Source organism: Lepidochelys olivacea (assembly GCF_965140295.1).
Source record: "Lepidochelys olivacea isolate rLepOli2 genome assembly, chromosome: 4".
Lineage (NCBI taxonomy): Eukaryota > Metazoa > Chordata > Testudines > Cheloniidae > Lepidochelys > Lepidochelys olivacea.
Genome location: NC_140414.1, coordinates 7,978,035 through 7,999,494, shown reverse-complemented (window position 1 = coordinate 7,999,494; position 21,460 = coordinate 7,978,035). Strand labels below are relative to the sequence as shown.

Genomic DNA, 21,460 nt, shown 5'->3' with positions numbered 1-21,460 from the left:
CCAACCCCTGCTCCGACTAGAGAAGTATTCCTTTTCTCCTCAACTTTGCTATGGTGCACGCATCATAGCATCTTCGTGCTTTGCAAGTGTTCATAAATTACTAATCTTCACAACACTCTAATGAGGTGAGGGAGCGTTATCCCCATTTTACACACGGGGAACCGAGGCACAGAGATTAAAACCAAAATTGGCAGAAATGACAGTGACTTTAGATGCCCAGCCTGGGAAGCCTGCAGCCTGACTGTCCAGAGGACTTCGCATTATGTAGCGCTTTATGGTCAGAGAAGAGCTCCCACTGACTTATGGTGCAGCTGAAAGTGCTCAACCCTTCTGCAAATTAGACCTCAGGTCAAGAACCCAGACAATGAGGAATACACAGTTGTCATAAATCTAAAGGGAAGGGTAACCACCTTTCTGTATACAGTGCTATAAAATCCCTCCTGGCCAGAGGCAAAGCCTTTTACCTGTAAAGGTTTAAGAAGCTCAGGTAATCTGGCTGGTACCTGACTCAAAATGACCAATGTGGGGACAAGATACTTTCAAATCTGGAGCGGGGGAAAAAGGTGTTTGTCTGTCTGTGTGATACCTTTGCCGGAAACAGATCAAGGATGCAAGCCCTCCAACTCCTGTAAAGTTAGTAAGTATCTAGCTAGAAAATGCGTTAGGTGTTCTTTGTTTTGGCTTGTGAAATTCGCTGTGCTGGAGGAAATGTGTAGTCCTGTTTTTGTGTCTTTTTGTAACTTAAGGTTTTGCCTAGAGGGATTCTCTATGGTTTGAATCTGACTGCCTGTAAGATTACCTTCCATTCTGATCTTACAGAGTTGTTCTCTTATCTTTTTTTGTTCTTCTAATAAAGTTCTGTTTTTTAAGAATCTGACTGGGTTTTTTGGGTGTTAAAAATCCAAGGCTGGTTTGTGCTCATCTTGTTTATTCTCAAGCCTTCCCAGGAAAGGGGGTGTAAGGGCTTGGGGGGATATTTTGGGGAAATAGGAACTCAAAGTGGTCCTGTTCCTGATTGTTTGTTAAATCACTTGGTGGTGGCAGCGTTTTACCTAATCCAAGGGCAAAGAATTTGCACCTTGAGGAAGTTTTAACCTAAGCTGGTAGAAATAAGCTTAGGGGGTCTTTCGTGTGGGTCCCCACATCTGAACCCTAGAGTTCAGAGTGGGGAAAGAACCCTGACAACAGTTAAGAGCCATCAGTGAAAGTTTGGTTTAAGTGACTTGACAGCATCACATACCAACTCGGTGGCAAAAGCAGGGATAGAAACCAGTTCTCCACGGGATCAGTCTTCCCCTGCCTCATGTTCTACCTTCTGCAGCCAATGAGACTGGGGTCTTTCAGACAACAGCCTCCTTCACTACACAACCCTGACTCATTCCCAGAGGATATCCCGTCAACCTGCCCATAGCAGCTGGGAGAAGCCATTGCAGAGAAAGTCCGGCTCAGCTCCTGCAACCCTGAGCTGGAGCACGCTCAATCACACTGGGACTGTGCATGCACCATCCCCACCCCCCATCAACACATAGGTGCATGCTCAGTGCAGACAGAATCTTCAGCGAATTTAGCTGCCAAATTAACAAGTGTCCACCAAGCATGTGCAAACTGAAATTTTTCTCAAAGCTTGGCCAGATTTGGGTGAATTTTCACAGGAATCACAAAAGGCAAATTTCCATGCTCTGCTCCAAAACATGGACATGCAAATGCTTCTCAATTAAATGGTTGGATTTTTTAATTTTTTTTTTTAAATATGGACAAAAGCTTATTTTCCCCGATCTCATTCTCAGAAACAGCGGAAACGTTTTAGCTGAAACCTAACAAAAATCAACCTGAGGGAGATGACAGCTAAATGATTAAAGTTTGGCAAGGTTATAAGCAACAAAAAACAGGGTCTTATAATGGAAAGCGACAGGCAACCTTTGGTATAGGCAGTGCTACCTGCGCCGCCCACGAGGGCTAATTTTAAAGTTGAAAAGTGGCGTGCAGAAGGCTCTGGTATAATTGCAATGACACTGGAACAGTACAGAGGCACAGACATTCCTCCTGTGCTATACTCGGTGTTTTAAAGAATTCCTCTCCCTGTACAAGTATTATCTCCCAGCTTTACAAGGTGTTCAGCTAATCAAACCTTATGCTTGGGGCCCAGCTATTCCTCTGCTCAGCTCTCCATGTCCTGTTGCTCATTTACCAGCAATCCTCACCTTCAGATTAAACAGGAATATGAGCTGCTCAAGGACATGCTCAAGGACATTTTTAAATACAGGAACATTTTGTCTCCAAGAATAAACTGTTTCAGGCTGTCACCAGCCTCGCTGAGGTTCCTAGCCAGGTCCAGAGCAGTGGGATTCTCTCTACCCACATCTGACTGCCTCCTAGTCCCTTATCAGGCACACCTGTAGGTCATCCACAGGGGTCCCAAGGGCGTGACTTGCCCCTCCTCTTCTGTCTGAGCTGCCTGCGTTTGTCCTGCTTAGCAAGCTTCTGTTGGTGCAGCTCTGCCTCCTCGCTCTGACACCCCGGGTTGCCAGCTCCATTTGCCTCTCCTCCCCTAGCTGCCTTTTCCACTCCAGCACCCACAGCTCTGGACCTCTTGCCATCACCACTGCCTCTGCTGGATCATCCGGGGAACTGTCAGCTTGGTCCCCTGCACGCCTTGTAGGAGAAAAGGAACCCCAGTGGCCACCAGTTTGGAGCAGGTGCCCTATCCTGCCTCGTGGCAGGAGTGCAGCGTGGCCACTAGCCCCAATTACTTCTGATCAGCAGCTGACAGGCCTTGCTGTGCACACAACTCTGCTAGCTGCTTCTTGGCAAACTCAGAAAATGTGTCTTTGCTCCTCCTGTCCTTTCTGCTGCTTTCCTTGGTTCTGTTTCTTTTACCCGACATAAAACACAAGAGAACAACAAAACTAACCTTTCCTGACTGTTCCCAGCCTTCTGCCACTGAATCACTTCACAACCTAGTTTACCAGGGCTTGAAGTGTGAACCTCAGACAACCTGCCAGCTGCGTGTAAAACCTGCAATTGACTCTGCCACTTGGACATTCTGCTGAGGGCACCCCAAACCGTAAGCCACTGGATACCATTTTACCTCAAGAAGGGAGAGTTTTGCTGGGGTTAGATGGTGTCAGCTCCTTGCCACACTCATGTGGCTGCCTCACCAGCAAACTCCTAGAGACTCCGGAAGGTACAAGTGGCCCAACTGAATTGCTCTTGCTGTTCTAGTCGGCTAGGACACTCGTCATGCTGTGTCTTGGGGCAACGTTGCTGTGCAGATGCTGCATTTCATCTTTTAGTAAGTAGGTTCCTGATCTTGAAAATCATCCATCGGACCAGACATCAGCCACCTCCTCTCTAGCCAGAGCCTACCCACACAGCTGCAGTCTCTCAGAGGGGTGTGCGTAATCCATGAAGCTATGGAAGCAGCACAGGGAGCCAGAGATGAAGCATCCTCAGTCAAGGACATGCAGTGAAAGGAGGAGCTTCCAAAAGGAGATTATACAAGACTACTCCAGAGTCTGACAGAGGACCTTGCTCTGCAGTTAGAGGTTTCCACAATAACCACACTAAAAATAAAAGTTGAGATGTATATTGCAAGCAAAGCTTCCTGTAACCAGAGAAGGGGGAAGACTTAATGAGCTGCAACCTTATTGTGCAATCTAGTTTACCTATGCTGATCGGCACTATAGAAAATCCTAGAGATGTACTTCTCCCCCCGGGCCCATTTTACTGCTGTGCTGTGGGGTTTAGTGAGAAGGTGGAGACACCAGTATTTTATTCAAATCAGACTCAAAAAGGAAAGCTTAACTTTCTTCATATTAAACAGCAAAAGCGTCATTGCATTTGACAGGTTAATGGCAGGGTCAACGTCAACCTAATCCCATTATAATAAAGCCTTTATAAACAGCATAATCCCAGGTAGTCTCCCATTGCTATTTTGTGAGCGCTTATAAATCTCCCCACTGTATTTTCCACTGAATGCATCCGATGAAGTGAGCTGTAGCCCACGAAAGCTTATGCTCAAATAAATTGGTTAGTCTCTAAGGTGCCACAAGTCCTCCTGTTCTTTTTGCGAATACAGACTAACACGGCTGCTACTCTGAAACCTATAAGGTAAACACTTCTAGTGTTTGAGTGAGAGACATTGGCTACCAGCATTAATAGTATTTGTTCAGACTTCCTTACCTGTCCAGTAGCAGCAGACTTTTAGGATGGTTCACGAGCAAACTGCAGTAGCAGCTCCCTGCCGTTAGCTCACCTGTGAACGAGCTGGACATTCATCACGGAGATGTGGCACCCCAAGCACTGGCTAATGCATCTGAAAAGAACTGTGGAACACCACGGTTTTATTTTTAAGTGTCTTTACAAGGAAGAGGAGTAGAGTTTTGGATGCAAGGGCTTCTGTACATTGTGCAGAACTCTTTGAAGAGATACTGGCTTGCTATAGTTTGTCTGATTTGATTTTTTTTTTATTCCTGAAGTGATAAGGGTTCTTTAATGCTACCCACTGTGAACGGATTCACATAAATCTCATAAGAAGATTCCAGGATTATCTGTGTGTATCACTCGGAAGCCTAGAAGTCTGTGCGAGTGTGAAGCAATAGAAGCAGCTGCAAACATGGCGGAGAGAGCTTTTTCTTCAGTAGATCATCAGGGTCAGTCAGCCCTGGTAGGTGTGGTCTGTTACCATCCTATTTTAAAGTTCTCAACCATTTTTTGCCCGCCCTTCCCCCGTTTTTAAACCCACAGTTTATGAATTACACCCTTTTAGTGACTTATACTTAAAGGCTTTTAAAAGCATGTAGGTGCCATGGCTACCCGAATTTAGAGAAGCAAGTCAGAAAATGGAAATAGTTCTGCTCTGTGAATTGTAATGTTTATCCTACAAGAAGTCTGGCCACTAATACAGCACTTGTGATGTCAGAGGGCTAACTTCCAGTGCTGAACAGGTCACATATGAAACTGTGTGTTTGTATTACCCTTTCAGCTCCACACAAGCAACACCCTCCTCTTAGACAGGCCAACACTGATGTGCTTCCCAGGACTACCTCCCCCTCCCACAAAACAGTCTACGGCCACCCTCACCCTTTCCCATGACTCTCACATGGCTGACTCTGTTTTGAGTGGAGTCAGTTAATTCTGAGATGTTATTTTGCTTCCAATATATAGCAGAACTATATGACTAAGGGCTTGGCTACCCTGGCACTTTACAGCGCTGCACCTTTCTCGCTCGGGGGTGAAAAAAAACCCCTGAGTCCTGCAAGTTTCAGCGCTGTGAAGTGTCAATGTAGGCAGTGCACCAGCGCGGGGCGCTATTCCCCTCATGGAGGTGGTTTTTTCGGAGGGCTAGGAGAGCGGCGCTGCTTTAACATTGCCAGTGAAGACACACCCTAAGTTAATGCCCTCCCTTTGGGAACAAAGCCCACCACCATGCAAGGAAGGGGTTTAGACATGTTTCAGCATGTAAATAGCTTTAGTGACAGCATAACAAAGGTTTGTCTCTCAGCCAATAGTGTGTGAAGGAACAATTTGATACAATCTATTTTCCATGCAGACAATTCTATGAACCTTAGCTATATTGATAGACATTTGGGGCAGAAATGTTAGCTCCTACCTAGGTTTATACATTGGTAGTTACAAGTTTATTCACAGAGTTAACTCCACTTCCTGCCCACCCTAATGAACTGCTTTATAAGCTGATCTGTAGCAGAAATCCTCTTTATAGCTTGAAAAAAGTTAAATGGCTGGATTGTATGGAAGCATTTTTAATATTACCAAATTTCATAGACCCCATTTTTAAAGCAGTGAGTTGCGGATTTTCATGAAAGGAAGGGTCTTGTCAAGGCAACACACTCTCACACAGATCATTGCCTATTCTGACTACACCCACAGAATATTCACTATTCACCACTCTCCAACTAGGACACAGAAATTAAAGTTATGAAAGTGAGAGAACTAGCAATAGCCACATTCAGGAACTGCAGTATTTTTTGAGTATGAAGGCTGGCTATTTACTGGCCCCAAGCCACACTACACACTCAGTCGAACTGTAAAACTGACTCCTGATGCTTAAACAAGAACAGATGCAGCTACATGCAGAAAGGCATTCAAACTTCCACTGGTATTCTTAGCCATGACTAGATGGCAGATCTCATCAGAGCTGAGCTTTTCCGTTACAACCTCATGGGATAATCTCCAAGAGCAGGCTCTGTTGGTGGTTTCACATTGCATGAGCTGGCTTTAATTGCCAGCTTATTATATAGCAAATTTCCCCTCTTGCTCTGGAAGTTGTGCAGCTCAAGAGCTTATGTTAGTGTCAATATCCTTCAGAAAAGTAGCTAATGTTTTTGCCAGTGCTTTTCTTACAACTCAGTTTTGTTCTGCAAGTTAATACGAGAAAGTTACAGTATCTTTAAAGTGAACTCAACAGAATCTGATTAGCATTGGATTGTTCTCTTAGGGGAGATCTGAGGCCTTTACCCCAACCTTGGGTCGTGCCAACGGGCCTTACGATGGGCGTACATGGGAGCCAGGCCCAACCTGCTGAAAGACTCAGTCAAGTGAGGGTTTTTTAGTGTTACTTGCACAAAGCTTTAACCTCCTTGCGCTGCCTTTCATTTTGCTGAAACTTGGGACTTCTCAATACTGTGATCAGTTGTGTATTTATACCATAAATCAAGGAAATCTGGTTGAAATGAGAGCAAGTAGCTTTCCCCTGATTTAATACCTCCCTCCAACTGAGAGACTCCCGAAGGACTAGCCAGTATTATGCTCAGATGAAGCCGTCAGCCCAGAGTTTGGTTTTCTGATCTGGTTATTTTCCTTAACTCTAAATTTTTGCTTTCAGCATGGATAAGGAGCATCCACTGTCGGAATAATTCAGATAGCCAGCATTCACTTTTGAATCTTTCACTTCCACATCCTAGGAACCTGGAGGAGACCTCAGTATGACTCAGGAGAGTACAACATGTAGATATTTGAAGTGCTGGAAAAGTCTGAAAAGCTTAGCATTATTAAGAAGAAACCTTCCCAATGCCCACTTTAATGCTCAGTAAATTTCTGGTTTCAGAGGGAAAAAAGGAGTTAATATGGTATGCGTGGGACTGCAGTCACTTTGCAAGATAAACATTACAACTCATGATAGCATGAAGTTTGCATGTGCAACTTTAATTGTAAAATAAGTCAAGCAGTAGTTAATTGCCATTTATTAGATTAAAATTATAAATTCAGTGCTCTAGATAGAGTTTTCTTCGTACATTGAACCCCAATGAGAAGTACTATAGTCTCCAAAAGGCTCAATATAGCTGGTGAAAAGTTAGGGATAAGAATAATCAATCCTTTATTCTTCCCCGAATGACAAATACTTCCTGAGAATAGCTAGTATTTCTAGTGCACTTGGCATATTATACAACTGAAGCAGAAGAGAAGACAGATTGAGCCCTCAAAGTCAACAGCTCCCCCAAGAATAAAGTTCTATGAGTAACATTTCTAAATCCAAGGTCGAAGGAAAAGGCAATTCCTTCCCATGGTAAGTGGTTAAGTCAGATGTTGATGTGTATTGCCCTCTCCCTCCAAAGAGGCTTGTCTGATTTGCAGGTGTTCCCATCCTCATACCCTGTGGTTAAGATAAAGTTCTGTCTCCTGGCAACGATACAAAGATAACAACCAGGCACCTTCCGCTCTACTTTTATTTTCACTTTCAGATAAAAACAAACCATTGTTCTTTTAAAAGAGAATAATCCATTCATTTGTGATTATAAAGTGCATTTTTCACCTTGAACTTTGTGTACAAAAACATTTTAAAAGACACAAACATGCAAAAACAGCTTAACAAGGCACTTCCAGGCATAAAACAAGGACAGCAATGTCTCACTTCTACATTCACATTGGCGAAAGAAAAGTGTGAAGAGGAAAGCTCCAAAAAGTTACCTTTTTTATTTTTTAGAATCATCATTGGTCAAAGAGTCAATTCCCAGCACAATGCTTACACAGCGTCAAAGCGTATGTCACAACTTCCAGAGCTTTTTCCCATCCACTGCAGTACACATTGCTTCCATTGGCTGGTATGCATGGCCCCTTCATTGTACCACCAGAGGAGGAAATAAAAGCACACTACTCCCATGGCACTACAGAACACATCACTGTTGCATTTTAGGGAGTCATGGTTAGGATCCAAAGCTGTGCTAGAATAGGTTAGCTAAAAGTTGTAGCTGTACACTAGATTTTTAGAACATGTTAGCTAAAAACAACCATACCTTTAATCCTAATAATGCTAAACCCCTGACCCATTCACAGCCGGCCTTTGGAAATCAAAGAATGATTTTAAACCAAACTTGGATACGTCTTTCCTAAAGACAACTTTATGGAGGACACTATTTAACTTATCAAACAGAAATTCAGGAAACAGACTTTTCAAATTAGTGAATGAAGCCTGTGCAACCCATGTTTACATACACAGTGTCAATTTAATGCCTGAAATTAATGACCAAGTACAATAATGGTTTTCACAGCCCAATACATTGATGCAAAGATCAGAAAGCTATGCATTCTTTCTGTAAGCTCATTGTTCTTACTCAATCATGTCTAATAGAAGGTTGGGTACATTATCTCCTAAAATTATAGGACAGCGTAGAAGTGTTTTGTACTGTGGTCTCCAGAATTAAAGAAGTGATGTTTTTAAAAGCAATTTTTTAATTTTTGAGAATAGCATAGCCATTTGCTTCTTCCCAGGCCCTCCTAAACACAAATACTGGGTATGTGCCAAAATATATAAAGTTTGTGTTCTAGAAAAATAGAATATCTGGAAATATTAAACCCCATTTGAATTATTCCATTGAAGTATATGAAATAAGTTATTCTGCTCGAATAGCAAGACATTGGCTTAATGACTGAAGTGAGTAATTTAGCTACTTTCTCTCTGGAAGTACCTAAAATGACTGTCCTTTGCAATTCACCTCACCGCCAAAACAAGCCATGGTACTCTCCCCTCTAAAGCAACAGATCTCCCTTTTCAACAACAAGAGCAATGATGGCATCTCATGCCCTTGTGAGATCCGTTTTCTTGGGCAGAACTACATTTCGTATGGAAATAGCACCGAAGGCCAACGTGTGCACTTACGAGGTTAAAATTGTGATAGCTTCTACAATGTCAATACAAGATACAGCTGTGACAGCTCAATATGTAATTACAGTGCAAGTCTGGTGTTCTACCAATCTAAGTGAACCCATTCTAGCATGAAAACTGTGAACAAAAAGCAACACATCCATTCTAGTGAGACAAGTTTTAGACAAAACAGTTGACTTGGATTAATACAAACTTTCAGAACTTTTGAAAAGCTAGCAGTCACATTTCAGAAACCTTTGTAGTTCAAGCCACTGCCGTGATATTGTACAAGGCACTCACACCGCACTAAAAAGTTAGTCTCCCAAATAAACTGTCTTCATAGGACATGACAAGCAGCAGCAGCGAGGTCTGTTTATCAAGTTTCAAACCCGCTACAGAAATAAACAAATTCACAAACATGCAACGTACTGACTGTCCATGCAGACTCATGCACGAACCCTTTGGCACCCGGTTTCCTCACAGAATGAAAGCTCATTTTACATTAGCACTACACGTAGAAGCTGCTGCACTCCCCAGGCACAGTAAGGCAGTTAATAGAGACACATACTGAGAACAGAATGGTGATCTTTCAGCATCTGCAAGATTAAAAGTTAAAAAGAAAAAATCCTCAGTGTTACTCCCCAAGTAGTTCCAGGGGGGCTAGAAGACCTTCTGGGCATATTAACAATTGCAGACAAAGAGCTCTTCCCCTCCATTAAAAATGTTTTTTAAAATACTTGATGAGTCAAAGGATACTACACAGTTCTAAAGGAAAAAAAAACTCAACTCCTCAACATGGGCAAATCGCTATGAATTTACTACACAAGTTATATTTAAATAAAAATATCTTACAGATGAACTGGTGACTAAGCATACCAGTATCTTCCCATAAATGCAGATCTCTCCTAATATGGCATGAGGCAAAGCTTCTAGTCATGGTTATTGTGTCATTTCTAGAATCTTCTCCATCTCTAACCGAAAGGCTCCAGCACAGTAACAAGGTCAGAGAGAAAGGGCCATTCACGTCCCCCTCTTGCCATAAGCAGGCTAGTTTAGCTTTAATATCTTCTGTCATGTATAAATTACCTGTCAAATAGTCTTCTAGCAAAGCCAACTTGCATAGTTCTACAGAAGTGGTAGAGCATAGTTAAAAAGCCTCCCTCTTTAATATACTCAAGCCTGTAACAACCCTAATGTGCAACCCAGGACACTACTACATATCTAAGTGAATAATGCAATCACTGAAGTAGTAAGTGTTTAACTGGAGGAGACTAGCAGCATTATACAGAAAAGGACTAGCAGCACTGGGCAGAAACTCTAGTGAGGTCTCCCATTCTGTCAAATTGTTTCCAAGTGTTGAATCTGGGGGGTAACTATCATGATGCAAAAGACACTTGTTTAGCTGGTATTAAAACCACTTGCGATCACTGAACGTTACAGTCATCTTGCTCTACCCCAATGGAGCTTTGCATTGCCATGTAAAGTGTCATTTACCCAGCCCTTTGGCAAACTTCACGTTCAGGCCAATTCCCAAGCTTGCAACAGGCACAGCAATAGTTAATGAATCAAGACTCAGTTCCTCTATTAGTAGTAAGGTCCTAGCTTTTCATACCCTGAGTAGCTAGGCCACTCAGGAAACAAGCCATAGGAGCACCTCGGACTTCCAAATTGATCAAAGGCAATGCCAAAATCAGGTCCAGCCTGAGGCTGCGAGACTTCCCGAGCAGATTTCAGTTCAGACTGTATGATCCTGTAATTCAGGCCTCTGTTGCTGTCCCAATACACTTTCCCATCACACTCGTAATAGACTGCAAACTCGATTCTTTCATGGGACTGAATTCTCTCTGGCAAGCAGATATCAAAGGAAAATGTGTCCTTGTCTGAACCTGCGTAAGTGTCCTTGACATATTGGCATGGATAGTCTGTGAAGCTTTTCCAAGTGTCAAATGTCATCCTTATTCTCACAGTCTTCTCAAAAGCAAGATTCTTAACCTTCACTGTGCCCACAATAGCTTTATCCTTTAGCATGCAGTTTTCCAGGCAGACAAAATCCGTCTGAAGGCGATTTCTGAAGTCCAAGTAGTCTGCAGAAGGCTGTACGAAATCCAAGACAAAGTTGTCCCCCTCTACCGTCGTCAGACCCACAATATTGTCTATTAACTCTGTGATGTTGAATGGAATATCTAATGGGTCATCAAACTCTGAAAACACTTTAACCATTGTCAGAGCCAAGCCTCTGCTATCGGCAAAAGAAACTCTCTTTTTTACCCTATTTCCCTGGAGAGATGTTGCTGCCTCTCCAGGTTCACTGAACTCAGCCTTGCTGTTCTGAATGCAGGGACGTAATGGTTTGTTTGGTTTTGGAGCTATTTTACAAGCAAATCTCTCTCTTCTCAAGGGTGGAGAACACAGATACAGCTGCATGGCTATGTCCACAGCCATTGCTGGGGTGGGAGCAAAGTAGTCGAGAATTCTGAAAGAAAGAGGGCGAAAAGGTGAGTGCTTTATCCCCACCCCAATGGTTTTGCTGTATTACGGTTAAACGAACATTGGAAGTTAATGTAAAATTTCAGTAGTTTCACAAACTTAAATACAATTAAATAATATATTTCTGCTGTGGTTTCCTCACCAGGAGAGTCTGATATTTTCTCCACTTCACTGCGTAGCTGTAGCTTCCTTTAAACATACAAACAGGAACCGCATATTTCATCAGCAGTAGCAGTATGGAGCTGACATGACCTCTGCGGGGGCAGGGGGACCAGAACCACAGCACAACATAGACACTAGACTTCATGATAACTTGATTTTTGAAGTTTGGGGGATGACACCAAATTTTGTCATTTCTTATGACAACTCCTCAAGTTATTTCAGTATGCTTCCCTCCTCAGACTCTTCTGGCATGATTTTGAGCAGCCAATTTTCTCATGAGCATTGGTGTTAGAGATGAATGCCTTACACAACATGATACTCAGTAGATCTAGCTCCAACTGCTCTTGAGTCACTGGAAAATGGTAAAACTCTGAAACCGGTAAAATGAATGTGATCCTAAGGTCTGATACTGTTATCTCATGGGCTACCGACACTAAACAGATGCTGCTCAAGCTTTCCTGCCCCATCCAATATTACTTTATAGCCATGGTGATTCAGGAAATAACGGATAAACATATGTATAAATACTCATTTTAAATGGTCACAGAGATGAGCAGTGACATTTTGACAAGGGACTGAGCAGTGTAGCATGGGAGTATTCTAGACCCGTCCCCAGAAAAGGCTAGCAGACACAGCAGGGTACGTGCAGCTGCACAGGATACGTGCACTTAATGGTAACAGGAATTACGTTCAATTAAAACCAAAGGGACCTTTAGCAAGCTAAACATGCTATAAACACCCCACCACCACCAAAAGAACCCCACTGGTGCCAAGAGCCACCCCCACCCAAGCCACATCCCGCTCTTGCGGAGTCTTTTGCTGTGTGTGCGCTCACCAGTATCTGGCTCAGTGGCCACACTGACTGAACTTCAAGCCCCAAATTAATGCCACCTCCCACAATCCAGGGAGTCGCTTCTCAGCCCCCACACCAGGTGCTAGGCAGCACCCCACTCAGGAAGGCAATTGATGCTGGGCCCACACAGCCTTCTGCAGTAAAGCAGGTGCACTAAGGACTTCTTCCTTCCAGAGAAGACCCCCTCCTGGTCCAGAACTGGGCATGAGGAACCCAAAGAAGCCCCAACCAGCCTGAAAACCAGTGCCTGCAGGCCTCTTGTCCACCACTCAATACCAAGGGCCTGTTGACACCACCCCACCAGCAGAAAGCATTTGGGGTGGGGGTGTCTCCTGCTAGGCCTCCAGAGAGCGACCCCTCCAACATGTAGGGCCCCCTACCATTACAGCAGGAATTTCCACCCAGGGCAAAAGGCCCCTCCTGCCACCATCCACTAGAGCCCTTCCCCTCCCACAATCCTCTGCCTGGACAGCAGGAGCCCCCTGCTTGGGTAGCAAAGCAATGTTGGTGGTGGGGGGGAGGCAGCGTCTTGGCACGCACAGAATTCTCTACTGGGGAGGCTGGGTACCATCAACAGCCCCCTCTTCCAGGCTGTGTCATTCCCCCTCCTGCCCACGTCTCCTGCTACAGGGCATTTGGGAGGGTAGCCCCCACCTACTACAAACAGCAGCAGCCACCTTCCTTCCCCCATCTAGCTGCGCAAAGATGGTAGCAGGGGAGCTGGGTCTGCATCATTATGTTGTTCACACTCAAAGGGTCTTCCCCGCAAACATCAGAACTAGAAACAAATTGTACACTGACAGCCTACTGCCTAGATTCAAATGACACATGCATGGGCAAGAGTTTGACTTTCCGGGGATGAACTGACTGTTCTCCAAGCCCTGAAGAATACAAGAATACAGGAGCACGATATAGCCCATTGATTTTATTTAACGTGTGATTTAAAATGAAGAACTTTTCCTTTGAAAGATTTATTTTATTTTATTTTTTTTTAATGACTCATCTCCTGTCATTCCCAAATGAAAATCTCTAAACGAGACTGCAGCAACACAACAGCAGGTGGCTAAAGAGAACCAGGGCTAAATGAGAGATCAAGGCTGCCAACACCTATTGAGAACCGTAGTACCTTACAACTACAATACTCAGGCCAAGAACTATGCTCCTTACAGAAAGCGGTCTACACATCAACCCTTCTTCAGAACAGCATCAAAATATTTCATCTGTAAGTTGCATTCAACAAGGACTTCTGTTTATTCAGAATGTGTGCCAAGACCTGAGTGCAAAAGTGCAGTAAAGCAACAAGCTCCTCCTCTGCTTCCTCATCACAGCCTGACACAGCTCAAATCCAACTAAAACAGGGGTGGGCAAACTATGGCCCAGGGGCCGAATCCAGCCCTTCAGATGTTTTAATCCGGCCCTCGAGCTCCCGCTGGGGAGCAGGGTCGGGGGCTTGCCCCGCTCCTGCCGGGGAGCAGGGTTGGGGGCTTGCCCCGCTCCACACGTGCCATGGCTCTGCATGGCTCCTGGAAACAGCGGCATGTCCCCACTCTGGCTCCTATGCGTAGGGGCAGCCAGGGGGGCTCCGCATGCTGCCCCTGCAGTTCCCATTGGCCAGGCATTGTGGTGCTGGAGCAGGGACATGCTGCTGCTTCCAGAAGCTGCTTGAGGTAAGAGCCACCCGGAGCCTGCATCCCTGACCCCCTCCTGTGCCCCAACCCCCTGCCCCAGCCGTGACCCACCTGCTGCCTTCCGAACCCCTTGGTCCCAGCCTGGAGCACCCTCCTGCACCCCCAAACCCCTCATCCTCAGCCCTACCCCAGATTCCGCACCCCCAGCTGGAGCCCTCACCCCCCTCCGCACCCCAACCCCCAATTTCATGAGCATGTATGACCCGCCATACAATTTCCATACGCAGATGTGGGTCTTGGGCCAAAAAGTTTGCCCACCCCTGAACTAAAGTGTCCCAAGCCTCACAGAACAGCATTAAATCCATGTGTGCATTCTCTGCTCTGCTGTACGTGGTCTTGTAAAGCTTCTACTCACACGTAGGAAGCTATTGTTTGTATATGCTATTTCATCCTGCAAAACAACACAGCCTCAAATATTCACAACTGCCTGTTACCTTGACCACTCTCAGAAACATTACAGGGTCATGTCTCATTACAGTTAAACCTAGGGAGGTGGTGGAGTCTCCATCCCTAGAGGTTTTTAAGGCCCGGCTTGACAAAGCCTTGGCTGGGATGATTTAGTTGCGGATCGGTCCTGCTTTGAGCAGGGGGTTGGACTAGATGACCTCCTGAGGTCCCTTCCAAGCCTGATCTTCTATGATTTGAAGAAACTAATAATTGCAGCCTCAGTGTCCCTGGCAATATCTGGATAAGGAAGGATATATTGTGTTATTTAATAAAAAGGTACTCTATCATAAAGCTATTTTGGGACATTCAACCTAAGGGTGTTTAGAAGTCAAACCTCTCACGATGCATCCTATTTAGGCCATTAAAGTCACAAGGCCAGATCTACTGAACTGACTGCAATTTTCAGTTACGATTTTATAACTCAGATGTGAACTTTTGCTCTGGATCGACCTTGGGGCACTTACTTCAAAGTCCAGGAATGCTGGGTGGGACTGCTGAACCACCCTAAAAGGAATGGGGAAGCTTTTCATTTTAGTCAGAGACTTACAGTAAGGTTAATGAACTGTCTCAGGTTTTAAAACATTTAGATCTTTAAAAGTGATTCAGTGAATAGCTGTTACTGGAAAGAAGCCCACAAACTCAGCTCTGGAAAACACAGGAAGTGTTCAGCTACAAGAATGCAGAAGTGTGTTTAAAGGGACACTGACAACTTGATATCTTCATTCTTTTAAAGAAAGTTTGAAGTTCATTTGCCCAGTTTTCAATACCACCCCAAAGACTTCAAAACTGTATTACCCTGCCAGTTTCACCCTCTCCTCCGAGCAAATACTGATGCCCTTTCTCCCACCCCAGCTTTTATGGAGCATAAGCAAACCTGGGAACAAAACTGTTTAAATCCATGTTTGTCAGCAGCCTCTGATTATATTGGTACATATCCAAAAATAAGGTTTGTTAACCCATGCTTTCTCTGCTAGCTGTCTGCAGCAGACTAATACAACAAACATTAGCAAGCATCTTGAAAGAATACTGACAACAAACAAGTTGAAGACAGTTTTACAGGTATGTTGTATGCTGCCTGTTAGGTCCAGAAGAGGAGGCAGTTTGTTCTAAGTGAGGAAGTATTATGCTAGTACCACTTGGTAATCAGCTGTCTTCATTTGGGCCAGGTATATCTGACAAAGTTTTGATGGCATATCTATGTTGGTCAGGGGTGCGGAAAAAAACCCCAACCAAACAAAACCACACAGCCAGTTATGCTGACAAAAGCCCTTGTGTAGATGCAGCTATGCTGACAGAGGATTGCTTGTGTCAGCTTAGCTGATGTCATTCAGGGAGGTGCACCTACAGTAGGAGGCTCTGCCAATACCATTTTGCCAGCAAAGCATCCCTAGCTTCAAGGCCTTGCCTACGTACAGTTGATGCATACGTATGGTCTCTTGAGAAGTTCCAATACCTTCTCTTCTCATCCTCTCAGGAAAGGGAAAGACTGTCTAGGCCTCTCTTGGGCAGCTAGAACTACCAGAGAGCCTGGAACAAGAGGAAAACAGAAGTTCTGAAATCCCTTCTCAAGGGCTTGGGACCTACAGCACCTCTCTCCTAGATGTAGCTAGTACAGAAACTAGAGTTAGCCACAAATCCTTCACTTGCTCCAACATCTCCATTTATTGAAAGGGCCCATTTAGATTGTAAGCTCTTATAAGGCAGGAACTGTCTCTTGCTACGTCTATGTACAGTGCCCAGCATAATGGGGCCCTGATCTCAGACACCTCCAGGCACCACAGCAACATAAATACAAATAAATGACTTTGGAAAATCCAGCCATTATTTAGGTGTCTAAATGGGAACAGGGGTCTTCTGGGAGTCTGGCCCTATTGTAAAAAGAAAAGGAGTACTTGTGGCACCTTAGAGACTAACCAATTTATTTGAGCATGAGCTTTCGTGAGCTCACGAAAGCTCATGCTCAAATAAATTGGTTAGTCTCTAAGGTGCCACAAGTACTCCTTTTCTTTTTGCGAATACAGACTAACACGGCTGTTACTCTGAAACCTGGCCCTATTGTGTTGTTAGTCAATGACATATAGGAGAGCAATGGTGCAACACATGCCCCTCCTCACAAGAAATCAGAAAACAGTACGACATCTGGCAATGGTCTGAATGCCATTCTAGGAACAGCATAACATGAAGCCAGTAAAATGAGGATCACAATTGCACATGAGCTCCAAGCACATCCTGACAGAGACTAAATAGCCAACAAGGCTAAAAATCCTATCACTATCAATGAACAACTGATGCACAGCAAGAACTAAGCTCCCAGAAGAGGGACCAGAGTAATCTGAAGCCACCACACTCCTTATATATCTGCAAGTAAGGAAGCACTGTAACAAGGGGATAGGCAGGGTGCGTCCCCAACGTCAACACTGCTGCCAGAAAACGTCACGCTTCCACTGCTTCAGTGGAGGGGACGATGCAGACAATGCACTAAGCACTCTTTGCTCCCAGGCACCAGAGAACCCACACACTGTTCACTCCCACCACTTTGGCTTCTCTGCCAAGAAGTCCTGCAGAGCTTTTTGGAAAAACTTTTACTGAAGTGTCCAGGAGAAGCCAGTTTGAACAGAGGCAAAACGCAGGTTAGAGTCTCAAAGTTCGAAGAATGACTGTGGGGACACCGCTTCTATGAGGGAGGGAATTTACTACTGAGGCTATGTCTACACTGCCACTTTCAGCACTAAAACATTACTGGGGTGTGAAAAAACACCCCCCTGAGCGACAACAGTTCTAGTGCTGAAGAGTCACGCTCCCAGCGATAAAGCTACCACCCCTTGTTCGGGGTGGTTATTTTTTATCGCCGGGAGAGCTCACCCCCAGCGATAAAGCGTGACGACACTGCCCACGACAGCACCGCCAGGACCATGCTGTAACGTGGGCGGTGTAGACATACCCTGACAGCACTTACCACTACGGAAGAGAGGCGCTCCAGTTACAGGTTGTTAAGAACCAACACCAACAAAAACAGTAAATCAAATCCTAGACAACATAAATGGCGTCTCAGCTTGTGGCCTACAGGTCAGTGAACTTCACCCAGAGACTTTACAGGCATTGATTTTCAAAAAGATTGGACTCAAATTACAGAGTTATCAAAATTTAGGCCATGTCTACACTAGAAACCTTAGAGCGACACAGCTGTACCAAGGTAGTTGCTCTGCCGTAAGCCTTAGGTTATGATTGCAAGTACTTCTCATTCACTTTACCTATTCTAATGAAGGCCCTCACATAAGAATGCAAGGCCATTCAAGGTTTTTAAAGGTTGTCACCACTTGCAAGTGAGCAGAAACCCAGAGCAGTGACTCTGGATGTTATGTTCATGCATGCCTACCTGCAATGAGGTGGAGAGGGACAGGTGTGTTCTAGAAGACCAGAAGTCTTCCCGTGGGCTTGAGGACTACTCCTACTCAGGACTTTATCACAGCAGCGAAGCTTGAAGGTAACCAAAGCGTCAGATCACTGGGAGGTTTGCACTAGCGAGTAATGACTGCACATCTCCTGGCCAGCCACAGATGAAAAACCATAGATCATCCATGCCATCTGGAATACTTCTCCCTATCAACAGTGACTCTACACAAGAACAGGAACAAGGTGAAACCCCACAAAGACACCAATTGCAATCCAATATGCTTTCAAATACCTCAGAAGGAGCAGCCCACAAAGTGAATCCCTTAAGATCCTACGGAAGAGGCAACAATAGAACATACAGCCAGACTGGGTCAGACCAAAGGTCTACCTAGTCCAGTATCCTTTGTCTTCCAACAATGGCCAATGCCAGGTGCCCCAGGGGGAATGAACAGAACAGGTAATCATCAAGTGATCCGTCCCCTGTCGCCCATTCCCAGCTTCTGGCAAACAGAGGCTAGGAACATCATCTCTGCCCATCCTGGCTCATAGCCATTGATGGACCTATCCTCCATGAATTTATCTAGTTCTTTTTTGAACCCTGTTATAATCTTGGGCTTCACAATATCCTCTGGTAACCGGATCCACAGGTTGACTGTGCGTTGTGTGATGAAATACTTCCTTTTGTTTGTTTTAAACCTTTTGCCTATTAATTTCATTTGGTGACCCCTAGTTCTTGTGTTATGAGAATGAGTAAATAACACTTCCTTATTTACTTTCTCCACACCAGTCATGATTTTATAGACCTTTATCATATTCCCCTTAGTCATTTCTTTTCCAAGCTGAAAAGTCCCAGTCTTATTAATCTCTCCTCATACGGAAGCTGTTCCATAATATCATTTTCGTTGCCCTTTTCTGTGCCTTTTCCAATTCCAATATATCTTTTTTGAGATGGGGCAACCACATCTGTGTGCAGTATTCAAGATGTGGACGTATCATGGATTTATATAGACACAACATGATATTTTATGTCTTATTATCTATCCCTTTCTTAATGATGCCCAATGTTCTGTTAGCGGTCATTAATATAAAAAGCTACAGGCAGATCAAATGGACACCTGCTGCTAGATCAAACAGCTGACAGGAGTCTAAGTTCCACAGTTAGATCTGAACCCAGATCAAAAGGGAATCAAAGAAGTTACCATCTGTCTGGGAAGGTGTAAGTGGGCCCTGCCCCAGCACAGGGGGCTGGACGAAATGATCTCTCAGGGCCCCTTCCTGCTCTGCATTTCTTCAGTTCTCTAAGTCTGTGGAATCCGGGGGTTGCATCGCCTTCCCTAAAACCCCTCTGCTAGTGTGGGGGTGAGTCTGGCGGAATAACCTGTCCCCACACTTCAGGCCACGGGCCGATAATTCAGGAATTGCCACTGCTGGGCCCCAAGGCTGCCCCACACCTTGGAAAAGTCAGACGTCAGCGCACAAGTGAACGAAAGGAGCCGGTTTCTCCATTCCGCCAGACGCTGCGGTCGGAGAAAAACCGTCCTGCTCTCAAGCCTCGGCACCAGCGGAGCGGCAAGTTCCGCACGGGTCGCCACAGCCCAAGCCCAAGCGAGCGCTCCCCCGGGGAGCGGCCCCGCGAGCCTCCCCCCCGCGCCGCGGAGCTCGGACTCTGCCGCCGCTGTGGCGGGGCGGGGCGGTGGGGTCGGTCCCGGGCCGCCGCTGTGGCGGGGCGGCTCGCGGGACCCAGGCTCGGGAGGCCCGAGCTCTCCTGGCGCTGCCGGGTTGAGGGACCCGGGGCCAGGCTCGGGCTTCGGCCAGACGCCGCCGCCCCGGGCCGGAGCGGAGCGGGCGCCGCGTCCCCCGCGAAGCCTCCCGCAGCTCCCCGTGCAGGGCGGGGCCGGCCCGCGGGCTCGTACCTGGCGCGGCGCATGGGTCCGGCGGGGCGCGCGCAGCCCGGCTCCGGCTCCGGCGGCAGCAGCGGGCCGAGGCTGTCGAACAAGGCTCAAGGGGGGCGGGGGCGGGGCGCAACCACGTCGGGGGCGCTCAGCCCCGAGCTCCGGCCGGGCCAGACCATCCCCACTGCAGCCAATGGGAGCGCGCCCAGCCCGACCCGCCAGCCAATCGGAGCGCGCCCAGCCCGACCCGCCAGCCAATCGGAGCGGAGTCTCCGCGTGACCCGCTACAATTTAGCTCGTGAGCATACCCCTGCCGGTGCTCTGCGGAGCAGCCCTGAGACGCCAGCCCCCCCTGGGCCGGGAGTGAAACAGCCCCTCCGCCAGACACAGCCCCCCTCCCCTTCCAAGGGGGTCGAGGGGGGCAGCCCCTCCGCCAGACACAGCCCCCCTCCCCTTCCAAGGGGGTCGAGGGGGGCAGCCCCTCCGCCAGACACAGCCCCCCTCCCCCTCCAAGGGGGTCGAGGGGGGCAGCCCCTCCGCCAGACACAGCTCCCCCTCCAAGGGGGTCGAGGGGGGCAGCCCCTCCGCCAGACACAGCCCCCCCTCCCCCTCCAAGGGGTCGAGGGGGGCAGCCCCTCCGCCAGACACAGCCCCCCTCCCCCTCCAAGGGGGTCGAGGGGGGCAGCCCCTCCGCCAGACACAGCCCCCCTCCCCTTCCAAGGGGGTCGAGGGGGCAGCCCCTCCGCCAGACACAGCCCCCCTCCCCCTCCAAGGGGGTCGAGGGGGGCAGCCCCTCCGCCAGACACAGCCCCCCTCCCCTTCCAAGGGGGTCGAGGGGGCAGCCCCTCCGCCAGACACAGCCCCCCTCCCCCTCCAAGGGGTCGAGGGGGGCAGCCCCTCCCTTGCGCAGGCACCCCCGTTGCCCAGAGGAGCTGGAGCGATCCCCCGGGCGTGGGCCCCCTCCCCCAGCCAGGGCTTGGAGCGGGGGCAGACGCCCCCACGAGGGCTGGGCGAAGTGGGATAACCGAGGGGGCAGGGCCGGCCCAAGGGATCCACGGGGGACGAAGCCCAAAACTCCCGGGAGAAGGACAGCCCGACCCGCGTGGCCGCCTAACTCGGTATCATTCCCCTGCAGCGCAGTCACCTGCCAGTGCCAGCCCACCTCATCCCGGCGGTCCCCACGCATCTGGCCTCTGCCTGCCGGCGCTTGGCTTCGGGGCCTTCCCTTTCACCTTTGTCAATGAACGTGGCCGGCTCAGTTCGCTTCCTCCCTTTGCCCTTTGTTATCTGATCGATCAAACGCTAATTCCCGCGGAGCTTCTCCAAAATAGGAATTGTGGAGTGCGGAGATGGGGAGGGGAAACCCCGCTTTCCAAGCCTGCGGTGAGCACAGGGCAGGAGAGCTACTCTTTCTTTCCTACAACATTTGCACTCAATA

At 47.1% G+C, this 21,460-nt stretch overlaps 1 protein-coding gene across 2 annotated transcripts; it reads right to left on the bottom strand.

Annotated features, from left to right (window-relative positions):
• Window positions 1-7,349: 7,349 nt before the first annotated feature.
• On the bottom strand, window positions 7,350-20,141 carry PPP1R3B (protein phosphatase 1 regulatory subunit 3B). 2 transcript variants are annotated; one of them, XM_084626893.1, is made up of 3 exons: window positions 20,044-20,141; window positions 18,114-18,352; window positions 7,352-11,573 (listed from the first exon to the last, which is right to left on the bottom strand). In XM_084626893.1, exon 3 carries the CDS (start codon window positions 11,540-11,542, stop codon window positions 10,685-10,687), a length of 858 nt encoding a protein of 285 aa, XP_084483019.1. In that variant the 5' UTR covers window positions 11,543-11,573; window positions 18,114-18,352; window positions 20,044-20,141; the 3' UTR covers window positions 7,352-10,684. The 2 variants fall into 2 exon arrangements, with proteins under 2 accessions (XP_084483018.1, XP_084483019.1); XM_084626892.1 differs by lacking the exon at window positions 18,114-18,352 and having other exon boundaries at window positions 7,350-11,573; window positions 20,044-20,128.
• Between the last annotated feature and the right edge of the window lie 1,319 nt (window positions 20,142-21,460).